Source organism: Lycium barbarum, chromosome 2 (genome assembly GCF_019175385.1).
Source record: "Lycium barbarum isolate Lr01 chromosome 2, ASM1917538v2, whole genome shotgun sequence".
Classification (NCBI taxonomy): domain Eukaryota; kingdom Viridiplantae; phylum Streptophyta; class Magnoliopsida; order Solanales; family Solanaceae; genus Lycium; species Lycium barbarum.
Window position 1 is genome coordinate 130,008,850 of NC_083338.1, and position 15,280 is coordinate 130,024,129.

General features: G+C 35.8%; 1 protein-coding gene across 1 annotated transcript; it reads left to right on the forward strand.

Moving 5' to 3' along the window:
- Positions 1–4,708: 4,708 nt before the first annotated feature.
- On the forward strand, positions 4,709–12,039 carry LOC132627229 (uncharacterized). The gene is made up of 8 exons (XM_060342450.1): positions 4,709–5,585; positions 5,731–5,793; positions 5,885–5,950; positions 7,542–7,604; positions 7,734–7,799; positions 9,390–9,452; positions 9,554–9,619; positions 11,526–12,039. Exons 1-8 carry the CDS (start codon positions 5,412–5,414, stop codon positions 11,619–11,621), a joined length of 657 nt encoding a protein of 218 aa, XP_060198433.1. The 5' UTR covers positions 4,709–5,411; the 3' UTR covers positions 11,622–12,039.
- Positions 12,040–15,280: the final 3,241 nt, after the last annotated feature.

The window sequence follows — 15,280 nt, forward strand, 5'->3', positions numbered from 1 at the left end:
CGAGGAAGTGGACAACGGGTATTGATCGGGATGTGGATACGCACCACAATATTCTTTTATTCCGGGACCAGCTTGATCACATGACGGACGATGCGGTAAAACTATTTAACTTTACATTATTAATTTAATTAAACGTCTTTTCTACTTGGTGATCACTGATTTGTATTTATATGTTATGCAACTATTTATATGGACGCCGTACGCTGTTATATTAGATGGTTTGCCGGCCTTTTGCAGGGCAAGTCAGGGGGTTTGGTGGTCGTGGTGACCATTGATACACCTGGACATCGTAGAGGACCACATGCCCGAGCGTGTCTTACGATAGTTTGGGCATACACAAAGTATACCCCCTGACATTTGTCATGAGCTTCGACACTACTAGCGGGACGATCGGGCTGCCGTTAATGATGATTTTCTGGCTTTCATGGCTGTCCAGCTCCACCGTTGGGAGAACAGGTTGGGCACTTTAGCGGTGGTCGGCCATTTGACTCCCATTGAGGATTACATGCGCTGGTATCATCAGATCACACGCCGATTGATCGGCAACCCAGCTTTGCGTCCCGCTAGGGATGTAGGATACTCAGCACTCGCGGGGCAGTACGAGGCATTGGTAAGTTTATCGTATTTAGATTTATTTAATTGCATTAATTGTTAGAGTAATTGCGAGGCAGTACGAGGCATTGGTAATTGCATTAATTGGCAGTACAAGGCAGTACGAACACAAATGCAGCTGGTGGCCGTACAACGATTACGCATGTTGGGGTTACAACATATGCCTTATGGGTGTGCATGGTACGGTATGGCGTGGTATTTGAAACTTCGGTTTTTGGTTTCTAAAAATACTATACCATTACCATACCAAAACAATTCGGTATGGTTCGGTATTTCTAAGTTCGGTGTTGGTATTTTTCGGTACGGTTTTTCGGTAACCATAGTTTGTTTGACTTCAACTTACATGTATAATCATATAATAAAGGATTATGACTTCAACTTTTCAAGGAACATTTCAATTATATTAAACTAACACCTTACACATGTTGACATATTCAAAAGAAAGTACAAACAATTTTCTTCGTTATTCAATTACACAAAAATGACATTGAATCACGATAGAGTAGTCGAAGTTACAAAGTCTAAACAACATTAACCAAAATTAAGCATAATCCTTAGTCCTGTACAATTTTACACCAAAAATTCCACCTAGTGACATCCAAAATCGAACTTGAATGAGATGTATTTTGTTGTATAAAAACTAGTCTATATATTTAATAGTATTAAATATAATATATATGGATTGTATGTGTAGTATAAACTTCGGTATGGTATACAGTATTTTGGTATTCTTTTTATAAATACCGAAAATCATACCGAATACCCAATAATATTAAAATTCATGCCAAATACCGTAATATCAAAACCGCGGTATTAAAAATTTTGATTTCGGTATGGTATTGGGTATATACCGTACCATGCCCACCCCTAATATGCCTTACCCCGGGCTTGCGGGGCTTGCGTCGGAGATGGTTCGGATATCGGAGGATGGTATCCGGCAGGCATGAGAGATTAGGCGCATGGAGGAGCCTGTTCCAGAGGCTGAGTATCAGCCAGCGCCAAGAGGAGGACCGGGTGCTCGCAGAGGAGGAGGCCGTGCTGCCAGAGGACGCCGTGATGCCAGAGGATGCCGTGCGCGTAGAGGACGCGGTGCTGCTGCTAGAGGACCTGATGGTGGAGGACACCATCTGGTAGATGAGGCCGATCCCATTGTAGAGGATGTTCCCGGTCTAGTCCATCTGCAGCCGTTCCAGGCCGGTGGCAGCTCACCTGGGGACTTACCTACGTTTACGCTGGTGCTCCTACTTGTTGAGATACCTGGGTCTTCATCATAGCCGAGCCAGAATGCATATATGGAAGAGCGTGATAACGTCGATTGGGCGGCGTTACGTGCTTCATTAGCTGATGAGTGGCCTGCGAGGAATTTAGAGGGAGCCAGGATTCTTGACTTCGATGAGTTTTTGATCCCGGTTAGTATTTAAAATACTTATTTGTTCATTTAAATTACTTATTTTAAATATATATGTTACTCATTATTTAGTAATATTTTCTATTTTAGGATTCGGCGCCAGCGGGTCTAGTAGAGCCACCCACTCAGGCGTTTTCTCATGGGCCTGCCAAGACAACGGTGTCTTCCCATATAACTGTCGAGCCACAGGTAAACTTTTTATTAAAATTAGTTTTATTCAATATAACCTAAAATGAAAATAAAAAATTAAGAAAAACATAATTATTTTATTTTTTAATTGTATAATAATATATATATATATATATATATATATATATATATATATATATATATATATATATATATATATATCAGCGGGTCCACCTTTTTGTGTTTTTTTTTTGCCACGTCAGCATTTGGGGTTGTATTTAATTATGATGAAAGTTGTTAAGGGGGTATTTAAATACAACTTAAGTTTAGTTGCTAAAGTGAATTTTCGTGCCAAGTTCAGGGGTGAAATGTCTTTTCTCTTTTTATTTTTCTTCACTGAAATACAAGGAGATAATCAAGATAGGGTGGCGTTATAATGCCCGTTATGTATTTGTTGTTTACTTGATCCATTGTTTTGTGTTGTAGAAATTGAATTGCAAGTGAGGTTGTTGGAACCTTCAACAACACATCATTAGATGAGTTTTACAAAATGAAACGCGAAAGTAAAGTCAAGGGAAAGTTTATGAAAGCAATTTCATTCAAGGATGGTTGATCAATTCTTTCAAGGGCAAAGGTGTAAATATATTCCTCAACTTTGCGAGTTAGAGCAAATATACCCCTTGTTAAAAAAGTGGTATATACATACCTCTGCCGTTACAAAATGGTGCAAATATACTTCTGCTGTTACACAAATGGTGCAAATTATACCCTCTTCGCTGACAATATTTTAAAAAAAAAATCATTTAGCTTATATTTTAATTAAAAAAAATGCCACATGGCTTTTAAAATAGGTCTACCCATTTTTTTTTGAGTAGACATATTTTTCTAAAGCCACATGAGAATTTTTGTTGGTGAGTGGGGCCTGGTTTGTTTAAAAAAAATCTCTGTGACTTTAAAAAAATAAGTCTATCCATTTTTTAAAATGAACTAGACGCGACCCACCAGAAAAAAAAAATTACCATATGGCTTTAGAAAAATATGCCTACTGAAAAAATGGGTAGACTTTTTTTAAAGGCACGTGGCCTTTTTTTTAAATAAAAAAGAAACTAAATGATTTTTACAAAAAATTCCGTCAGCAAAAAGGGTATATTTGCACCTTTTTGTGACGGCAGGGGTATATATACATAACTTTTTTAATAAAGGATTTATCTGCACTAAATCGCAAAGTTGAGGGGTATATTTGCATCTTTTTCCTTCTTTTAAAGACCATCTCGTTGAGCGTGGAAAAATATTAGGAGCCCTAATTTTTTCCTGTGCGATTTCATTTTCCGTTGTGCCCCTGCATAAAGCTATACTTTTGATTCTTCGAAAGAATTAACTTACGTCTCCCTTCTTCATTGATTAGGGGAAAAAGAAGCTAAAGCGTCTCTCTTTTTCATTGATTTGGGGGAAAAGGAACCTAAAACGCGACCAGAAACCTATATGCTCGTTGGATAAATGAAACTTAACTGAAACATTCACGTACAAAAAGGAAACATATTCCATTCAGTACGATATTACATATTTTCAAATTGTCAAAAACCACTCGAATGCATTTACAAAAGGCAATAAACAAAATTGATGAACCATACCCCTTACATAAAGAATTGCTTAAGATAGACATATTTGCATTAAAGATATACAAGAAAATTCATAAACTTTCCTCTATTGCTAATTAATGTCCAAAATTTCCGTCTTCCCTTCTTTTTTTTCTAGTCAAATTTCTTCTTCATTGAACATGTTTTATGGTCAAATTTTAATATTGAAGTTCAAACCGTAGCAACCAGACGAGAGTTTGTGCTATCAAAGCCTTCAACTCTATAGCTGGTGCTTTAGTTTGCCCAATTATATGTCTTGTCCTTGCACATGACCTTATTCCTTTACGACCCGATGATGGAGAAGGTGAAGCTGAAGTAGATGCACTATGGTGATGATGATAAAGAGGTTAATTGCTTCCCATAATTTGCAAAGTACACATCATGAACAAAGCATTACCAAGACTCAACGACAGAGTAATCCGTTTATAGTAACATTGTCATTGGGTATAAGATAAGAATATTTAAATTATATATATCAGGGACGATACTACAATATTAGATACGAGTTTGGCCAAACCAAATAATTTTTTCTTGGATCCTCATTTGTATTAGAAATGTCATTAAATATGTATAAATATTTAATTACGAACCTAGAAATTAAAACGAGTTATGAATTTGGTGGCAAGTTCAAAACTCATAACTTTAAATTCCGACTTGCCTCAGTTAGTGCACAGATTCTTTTTTACACAAGTAATGTAGTTTAACCTACGGTAGAAGGTATTCACCATTTTCTATGTTTATCGTAGAGATTTTACCCGTAACTACTTTATAGTTAACTTGATTTTTGTAAATATTTCTTATATCTTTTTTTGATTTTCCATTCAGTGTGTCTGGTAGTCGTACTGGGCCTTTGATTAGGGATCCTATCCATGTCACAACAAACCTTGTTGGTAATATTTCTCATATCAACAGTGCATAAAAGTCAACTCATAAGATTATTCCAAGATTATTTTTTGGTTTCCCATTCAGCCTGAAAGTCATATTGGGCCTTTGATTAGGGATCCTATCCATGTCACAACAAACCTTGTTGGTAATATTTCTTATATCAACAGTGCATAAACTCAAACTCATAAGATAATTCCAAGATTATTTTGAACCATCTAATTTTCCATTTTCACGATCGCCAAAAAATAAGTTCTCACCAGTAGGAGAGAGAGAAATAAGGAGAAAAAAAAGAAGTTGTTGGGAGTGCGAGTGTGTTTATGGAATAGAGTGGAAAGAGGTGAAAAAGAAGTGGCAAATATCAGATGATGTTAAACTTGAAAGATGAGAAAAGGCTGGAAATTGTTGGAATCTTTTTAGTTGATAATGAACAAGGCATGCATGGATGGTGCCAGATTTTGTAACGTTTGCCACTTCCCCTCTTTATTATCCCTTTTCTTCTTCACTCTTCATAAAATCTCCCTTGTTTTTGTCTATCATATTCATTCTTTCTCTGTTCTCCAATCCTTATTTCTAATATATCTTCTTCAATTCATAAAACTAATACTCTTCTGGCTCTTTAATTTATCTCTTCTCCTATTTTTAGTTCTATTATTTTTTGAGCACTTTATGGAGTCTCCACCACCATCACCGCTATCATCACCACCATTTTCACCGCTAACACCGCCAAACTCACCGCTATCATGACCACCACTATCACCGCTATCATCACCAGTATCACCGCTATCATCACTACCATTATCACCGCTATCATCATCACCACCACTATCGCCGCTATCATCATCACCACCACTATCACCACCGCTATCAACACCATCACCACGACTTTAACTCAAGAAGAATTCAATGCCCTTAAGGTACTTTTGATATATATATATATATATATATATATATATATATATATAACCTCCCTAATTTCTTTTGAATTTTCTAATGCATATATACTGAGTTTATAAGTAATGCTGATGTGTTAACTTCTTGTTATTTACTCATTAATTTTAGAAGAGGGTTCTTCACATAATCAACACTCATACCCTTGAAGAAGCTGCAAGAATTTTTATGGAGGTAACATATATATATATATATATATATATATATAAATTGAGTTTACAAGTAATGCTGATGTGTTAACTTCTTATTTACTTGTTAATTTTAGGAGGGGGTTCTAGATAACATAATCAACACTCATACACCTGAAGAGGCTACACGAATTTTTATGGAGGTAACATACTCTTCTGGCTTTTTAATTTATCTCTTCTCCGATTTTTAGTTCTATTATTTTTTGAGCACTTTATGGAGTCTCCACCACCATCACCGCTATCATCACCACCATTTTCACCGCTAACACCGCCATACTCACCGCTTTCATGACCACCACTACAGAGGCGGATCTAGGATTTGAAGTTTCCGGGTGCCATGCGTCATTCAATCAATTTGGGCTTCGGGTCGGATTATTCGTCTTTTCGAACTTTGATTCGGGTTATTCGTCTTTTCCGATGAAACATTTATTTATAGCAATATACAGAAGAGAAAAGCATAAAACTTTCAATAATATTACTAATATCATAAATATCCATCATTCATTTACAATTGTCCTCGACGAGGTTTCATCTTCTGAAAATGATCAATGATGACATCATTACTTACATTTGTGAATACATCACGCTCTATGTAACAAACTGAAGTAAAGCACCACAAATTTAAGCAGCCAACAAAAAACACACAAAGCAATATGCCAACTTCTTTACAAAAATGTACATACCCACAAGCAAAATTACACTTTTATACATAACTCTACAAAAAGCACAAGCAAGATTACAACTTTTCTATAAAACAGTACACATGCACAAGAAATTACAACTTTTATACATAAATGTACAAAACCCACAATCAAGATTACAACTTTTATACGTAAATGTACAAAACCCACAAGCAAAATGACAACTTTTATACATAAATGTACAAAACTCACAAGCAAGATTGCAATTTTAACACAAAAAAGCATTTTTGTAAGAAAAAAAACTCAAAAGATATCAAGAAAGAAAGACAAAAAGATCCTTACAATGGGTCAATGGAGGAAGCAGCCGAATGGGATTTTGACTTTGGAGCAATGAAGAGGGTTTGTTAGTTGATGAGAATTGAGAAGAGTTTGTTTCTTTGATGAGAATTGAGAAGAGAGAGAGGGTTTGTGTTTTTTTTTTAATGAGAAGGAAGAGGGAAAATTCTATTTTTAACTTTAAGAAATAAACAAGTCAAAGATTAATAAATTAAATTAAGTCAACAAAGATTGCTACTGCTCATTGTTATATGTTGAGCAGCACTGCAGCAAGGGTTAAAAAAATAAAAACATTTATGCAGTCGCTAGGGCTCGATCCCGCGACCAGAGAGCAAGAATCAAAGCCTCTATCCACTGGCACCAGCAGGTTACTTTGTAGTGGGGGTGCCACTTTAAATATTTGTACATAGCTTCTGTATATATACATATATATACACAGGGTTTCGGGTGAGGCTTGCGGGTGGCGTGGCACCCTCCCGACCCTTAATAGATCCGCCCCTGCACCACTATCATCACCAGTATCACCGCTATCATCACTACCATTATCACCGCTATCATCATCACCACCACTATCACCACCGCTATCAACACCATCACCAAGACTTTAACTCAAGAAGAATTCAATGCCCTTAAGGTACTTTTGATATATATATATATATAACCTCCCTAATTTCTTTTGAATTTTCTAATGCATATATACTGAGTTTATAAGTAATGCTGATGTGTTAACTTCTTGTTATTTACTCATTAATTTTAGAAGAGGGTTCTTCACATAATCAACACTCATACCCTTGAAGAAGCTGCAAGAATTTTTATGGAGGTAACATATATATATATATATATATATATATATATATATATATATATATATATATATATATATATATATATAAATTGAGTTTACAAGTAATGCTGATGTGTTAACTTCTTATTTACTTGTTAATTTTAGGAGGGGGTTCTAGATAACATAATCAACACTCATACACCTGAAGAGGCTACACGAATTTTTATGGAGGTAACATACTCTTCTGGCTTTTTAATTTATCTCTTCTCCGATTTTTAGTTCTATTATTTTTTGAGCACTTTATGGAGTCTCCACCACCATCACCGCTATCATCACCACCATTTTCACCGCTAACACCGCCATACTCATCGCTTTCATGACCACCACTACAGAGGCGGATCTAGGATTTGAAGTTTCCGGGTGCCATGCGTCATTCAATCAATTTGGGCTTCGGGTCGGATTATTCGTCTTTTCGAACTTTGATTCGGGTTATTCGTCTTTTCCGATGAAACATTTATTTATAGCAATATACAGAAGAGAAAAGCATAAAACTTTCAATAATATTACTAATATCATAAATATCCATCATTCATTTACAATTGTCCTCGACGAGGTTTCATCTTCTGAAAATGATCAATGATGACATCATTACTTACATTTGTGAATACATCACGCTCTATGTAACAAACTGAAGTAAAGCACCACAAATTTAAGCAGCCAACAAAAAACACACAAAGCAATATGCCAACTTCTTTACAAAAATGTACATACCCACAAGCAAAATTACACTTTTATACATAACTCTACAAAAAGCACAAGCAAGATTACAACTTTTCTATAAAACAGTACACACGCACAAGAAATTACAACTTTTATACATAAATGTACAAAACCCACAATCAAGATTACAACTTTTATACGTAAATGTACAAAACCCACAAGCAAAATGACAACTTTTATACATAAATGTACAAAACTCACAAGCAAGATTGCAATTTTAACACAAAAAAGCATTTTTGTAAGAAAAAAAACTCAAAAGATATCAAGAAAGAAAGACAAAAAGATCCTTACAATGGGTCAATGGAGGAAGCAGCCGAATGGGATTTTGACTTTGGAGCAATGAAGAGGGTTTGTTAGTTGATGAGAATTGAGAAGAGTTTGTTTCTTTGATGAGAATTGAGAAGAGAGAGAGGGTTTGTGTTTTTTTTTTAATGAGAAGGAAGAGGGAAAATTCTATTTTTAACTTTAAGAAATAAACAAGTCAAAGATTAATAAATTAAATTAAGTCAACAAAGATTGCTACTGCTCATTGTTATATGTTGAGCAGCACTGCAGCAAGGGTAAAAAAATAAAAACATTTATGCAGTCGCTGGGGCTCGATCCCGCGACCAGAGAGCAAGAATCAAAGCCTCTATCCACTGGCACCAGCAGGTTACTTTGTAGTGGGGGTGCCACTTTAAATATTTGTACATAGCTTCTGTATATATACATATATATACACAGGGTTTCGGGTGAGGCTTGCGGGTGGCGTGGCACCCTCCCGACCCTTAATAGATCCGCCCCTGCACCACTATCATCACCAGTATCACCGCTATCATCACTACCATTATCACCGCTATCATCATCACCACCACTATCACCACCGCTATCAACACCATCACCAAGACTTTAACTCAAGAAGAATTCAATGCCCTTAAGGTACTTTTGATATATATATATATATAACCTCCCTAATTTCTTTTGAATTTTCTAATGCATATATACTGAGTTTATAAGTAATGCTGATGTGTTAACTTCTTGTTATTTACTCATTAATTTTAGAAGAGGGTTCTTCACATAATCAACACTCATACCCTTGAAGAAGCTGCAAGAATTTTTATGGAGGTAACATATATATATATATATATATATATATATATATATATATAAATTGAGTTTACAAGTAATGCTGATGTGTTAACTTCTTATTTACTTGTTAATTTTAGGAGGGGGTTCTAGATAACATAATCAACACTCATACACCTGAAGATGCTACACGAATTTTTATGGAGGTAACATACGTATATATATACACACACACTGGATCCTTTTTGTTTTAAAAGACAGATGATGTCTGTTAATCTATGTGATTGTTTGTGTTGGCTTTTAGGGATTTTTATACTGTACAACAACGCCTAACAAAGTCTATATAACGAAAAATAATTTTGATAGTTAATTTTTATACACCTGTTATATATTGAGTATATATCAACGACGACCCCAATATTGCTACGATTAAGTGGTGAAATTTTTGAGCATCCTGACTAAAAATGTTAAGATTTCGAAAAACAAGATCGAAATAAGTGGAAGAGATTAAAGAGATAAAGCCATTAACTAATGCTGTAACAATGTAACTAAATAGGTGTTCAGATATATATTTTTGAGCAGTTTAATGATGTGGTGCGAGAATTAGATTATAAAGAATCTATATAATTTCAACATACTAAAACAAATTATCACTAAAAAATAGGTTTTATACGTGAAGCTATGAACTTCATTGCTAATCTATCAGTAAATTGGTAGTTGCTAACAAATCTTTTCACTAATCAGTCGCTAAATAGCATTAGCGATGAATCTTGTTGTTTAGCTAATTCATGTTTTCGATAGTACTGTATGGAGTAGGTTTTCTTTAGGTTAGTTTAACTTTTTAATTAGGTATATGATTCGTTAAGGAAGTGTACAAATCTAATAAGCATGTGGACGATCTCGTGTTCGAGCTTTGAGACTAGAAAAAATCTTGATAGGGAGCGTTTCGCCCTTTAATGAGCCTTACACAGAGGGATTTCAGATTAGTCACTTGGCCTTGCGAAGAAGTTAATCGATTCTAAAAATTTATGGTGTTATTGCTATGCATAGGCATGGTGGATCTAAGTTCTCCTGAAACCCCCCCACAAAAAATTAAAACTATATATATAAGGTAATGTTTTTATTTTTTATGTACATATAGATTTCGAATAGCCTCAACACAAGACTAGAGGTTGGTTAAGGGGGTTCGAAATTTACCTTGAGATTAGGTTAAAATCTCAGACACTACATTTTTATTTTTCGAACCCCTATGGTGAAAATGCTGGATCCGCCACTGTGCCTAGGATATTCATAATCCATTTGAAGTTTAGTAAATTTGTTACTAAAAGGACAAAATGGCTCTATTTACTTTGAATAACATGCATCTTAAGTACAAGTAAATTTGATGAGGGCTGAAATGTAATTAGATGAATTAAGATGAACCAAAAGTTAAGACGAGTAAAAGAAATAAGAATGTAAATCGTCCTAGCTAGAAATGTACAAGTATGAAGTTAATTCGGTGTGCTCAACTAGTTGTTCTTACTTGGGTTTTTCTTGATGCATTTAGATGTTTATATCAATACAAATCATTTGCTCATTTTAACTCTTAAACTTGTTGTGTATGTAATTTAGTGACTTTCCTTTTCTTAAGTGGAACTTGTGCATGATAATCATAAAAGTTCCCTTATATCGTTTAAACTAGTACTGGTATAATTCCTTTTTTTCTCTCTTTATTTTGGTTGTTAGCTCATGCAAAATATTCATTTTTTCCGACAAGATACATCATATCTTTAAAAAGTTCTATCAATATTTACTTTTGTTGAATTGGTGCAAAATCTATAATTTTGTTGATACTTGTTCTACATTTATCTATTCATTCCTTTCTATCGTATATTCGTGGCACATTGGTGCATGTTGAATTTTCTTTCTTTATTTTTGTGGCACGTTGGTGCAGATCTTCATTTATTACTTGATAAGCTACATTACAATTTATTCTTTCAGTTATCATTCTTTACTTTTGTCACACGTCAAAATCTTCAATTTTGTCGAGTACTTCTTATACATTTATATATTTATTCCATTGCTGCAAATCTTTGTTTGTCAGATAAGCTCCAAAATCTTCATTTTTGTCAGGTATGTATACCGGTAAAAACCGAGGATACAGACATACTCGATTTCCCGTTGTCATGGTTATGCTCGGGCACGACACGACCGACTCATCGAGAATGAGGTTTCGAGCTCGATTTGGGACGAGGCGTTAAAGGAGAGGCGGTTAACTACCATAAGGAGAAGACTAAAATATCCGCCCTCAACCGGATATTTCGGCGTCGATCTCGGCAGCAGCTGTCACCAGATTTCTTTTCCTTACTTAGGATTGTACTAGGGTTAGGACTCCTCTATTATATAAAGAGGAGGTTCCCATCCATTGTAGGTGGTGGGGCAACAAAAAGAGAAAAGGAGTTCATACAAAAAAGCAATAGGATCATCTGAGTTCATTGACATTGTTTCTAAGTTTATTTTCATTGTTCATCGTATAAGCACCCGGCCGTAAGGGGTTCGACCTCGGTTCCGATACCTGAGGCCAGTCATAATTAACATTTGGTCAGATCCGCTTCTTTATTTATTTATTTGTTTATCTCGTAATCTAATATCGGATTGAATTTAGCCACATATCTTTGGCATCACGCATAAATTTAATTGTTCTCCATTTTAAGGTTAAACAGTTTGGCGCCCACCGTGGGGCCAGAGATAGTAGTGGCGGTTCAATACAACATTCTGGTTACGCTCAATATTTCACACTTGTTCTTTAAGGTTTGATTTCAGGTATACCAGAAATGTCGGATTCCTGTTCCGTCAACTTCCAAGTCGAACCAAGCCATCACGAGCATAACGATGGGGGTGTACAAAATAACAACGCGCCCCCCGTTACTCCTATTCAAGCCGGATCATCGGTGGGCAACGTACTGGCTGGCGAGAATAACGGAGCCATGCTGCAACAACTCCAAAACCAGTTAGACATGGCTATGGCTCAGTTACAGGCCCAGCAAGAGATCATAGCGCAATTGCAAAATCGGAGTCAGGCACCCGATATTGCCCCATCTGAACAGACCCAGGATACGGAGGAAAGGCACGTCCTACGGAGTAACGAGAACCATCCCGGGCACAACAACGAATTGATAAGAATGCTCGAAGAATTGACGAAACGAGTCGAGTCTGGCGACAAGAAGATAGAGGCGAACGACAAGAAGGTGGAGAACTACAACTCGAGGGTCGATCAGATTCCGGGGGCTCCACCAGTGTTGAAGGGACCGGATTCGAAAAAAATTGTTCAAATGGCATTTCCGCCGAGTGCGACACCGATGAAAATCCCTAAGAGATTTCGCATGCCCGATATCCTGAAGTATAATGGGACGACGGACCCAAATAAACATGTGACTGCATATACATGTGCTATTAAGGACAGTGATCTCGTCGATGACGAAAGGGAATCAGCGCTACTTAAGAAATTTAGGGAAACCCTGTCAAAAGGGGTGATTATTTGGTATCATAACTTGCCCGAGCATTTAATTGATTCATTTGCCATGCTCACTGATGTTGACACCCAATTTTGTCGCACCTTTCCTCCGAAATATCTATTTACGCTTCTAATATTTTTTTTTATCAACTTAATAAATAATTATTTATATTTACTATAATTATTAGCTTCTTATCAATACCGGCGTTTCGTTATCCTATTGCGGTCACTAGCTGTTATTATTTTTAATACTACTATCATCATCATCATTATTATTATTATTATTATTATTATTATTATTATTATTATTATTATTATTATTATTATTATTATTATTATTATTATTATTATTATTATTATTATTATTACCAGTATTATTATTATAACCCGCATTATAATCATCCAAGCATTTTTTACCAGCTTATGCACACGCATCGCATTTATTTTCGCATAATTAAATGTTGATTTTCAAAATATTATTGCACGGCTATTACGACGTCATATAATTTTATTATCTGAGCACTAATAATTACATATTTTATATTAGGTAATATTTTAGCACACGTTAGTATAGGGTTATTAAAATGGGTATTTATTTAAATCTAGAGGCCCAGATTGTTTCTTTCATCAGCCGAATTATTAGTCCAAGTCCGAGCCCAAACAATTGTTTCCAAACCAGCCCATATTAATTCAGTCCATTTACAATCAACAACTTAATATTTTTTAGATCAACCCATCATTTATTTGAATAGCCCAGTCCATTAAACCTTTTGACCCGGACCCGACCCGTCCGTGTCAAAAATAAGGAAACCACTAGGGTTTCCCTTCCTCTCTTCAGCGCCGCACTCTTCCTCTTTTCTCTCTCTTCCCGCTCCTCTCTCTCCTCACTCCCTTTCTCTTCCACGACCAAGATGGCAAAATTACAGAAGCCTTTCGCTTCTCACAGACCTATGCATGGTCGATTTGGGAAGCGAAGTTAATGTTTGTACCACCCCCCCCGGGTCAGTTTTTCGATCGTTGACGCGGGTAAATATTGTCTCTTCTTCTTTCTTTTCTGCGAGAATTTGAAATGATTCTGATGAGTTTTGTCAAGTTGTGATAAAAAATCGTTTTATTGGTTCTTTTTTTTTTTACTTTCGGGTACAAGGGTTTTAATGGGTTTTGTATTCTTCTTCATCCGTTTTTGATCGAGGATAGAAAAAGCCCTAGCGTTGTTGACTTGAAAGGGTATTTTGAACTTCAAAAAATCATGCTCAAATCTGTGGAATCCGAGCAAACCCTAGATTTTCCCCCTATAAATAATCGTTTTCTGGGTTCGTTTAGAACAAGTTTTGGAATCGCCTAAAACCCTTCCCTGAAAATAGAGTCTTTTTAGCCGCACAAAATTCCTAAAAAACAAAGAAGTTTTCCAGCCGCCATAAAATCCCTAAAATATAAGTTCTGGAACAAGTTTGAAACCCTGAAATCCCCTAAAAAAATATTAAGTTTTGGAGCCGCCTCCATTTTTCCTAAAAGTATTAGCTCACTGTTTTCCTTGACATTTGAAGCATTGATTCATCTTTTTTATTTTTTCCCTGTTACTGTTGCGAATCCGGTGTACGCAAACTCGAAGTTGGCAGCTGTTCGAGTGTATATCGACGACGCCAAACCCCACTTCGCTGCACCCGAAGAAGGTAAAACCTCCTCCTTATAGTTTAGTTTCAGTAATTTTAAGGGTGTTCACGGATTTATATGTATTTGTGTGAGATTAGTTTGTAAATTAATAATTAGTTTAGCCTGTTATTAGCTTTCGTAATAGAAGTCTGCTTTGGTTTAGTCTAATATAGTGTCATTTAAATTTTTATGTGTTGGCTAATTATCACGACCCAACCCCATGGGCCATGACTAGTGCCCGAGGCCAACACTCATATACGTGCCTGTTAGATATAGCCAAACTGAAACTATGAACAATATGGAAACTTGCAAAAGAACTCCAACGGTTCATAACGTCATCATATATGTATATTCAGATAAACTGTCTCCTGAGGAGTCATAACTGATCAAATCATAAGACGATGATGCGCAAGCCAACAAGGTTGCCACTACTCATCTAAGCTAAATGGTGGATCCTGTCTAACATGTGGGCTAGCCAAACCATTATATAATCGTGTTCTTCCTTTTATCTACTTAATGAAATCAGATCTTCGCTATGTGGAACATGATAGTTAGAGTTTCCAAATCATGTGTAGCTAAATGTTGGGTTAGTATGAATTGTATTTGATTTGAGCTGTGTTTCATATGCACAATTGGTGAGTATATGTCCTTGTCAAACAATCATGTGTTTAGATTAATATTGGACAAAAGAAAGCTATCATACGGTTAAGGATGGATCTGT

Bases quoted from the DNA above. Each gene is read 5' to 3' on its own strand.
- LOC132627229 (XM_060342450.1), top strand. From the start codon at position 5,412: ATGACCACCACTATCACCGCTATCATCACCAGTATCACCGCTATCATC. The intron at 9,453-9,553 runs GTAACATATATA...TGTTAATTTTAG, and splicing joins CTGCAAGAATTTTTATGGAG to GAGGGGGTTCTAGATAACAT. The intron at 9,620-11,525 runs GTAACATACGTA...CATTTTTGTCAG, and splicing joins CTACACGAATTTTTATGGAG to GTATGTATACCGGTAAAAAC.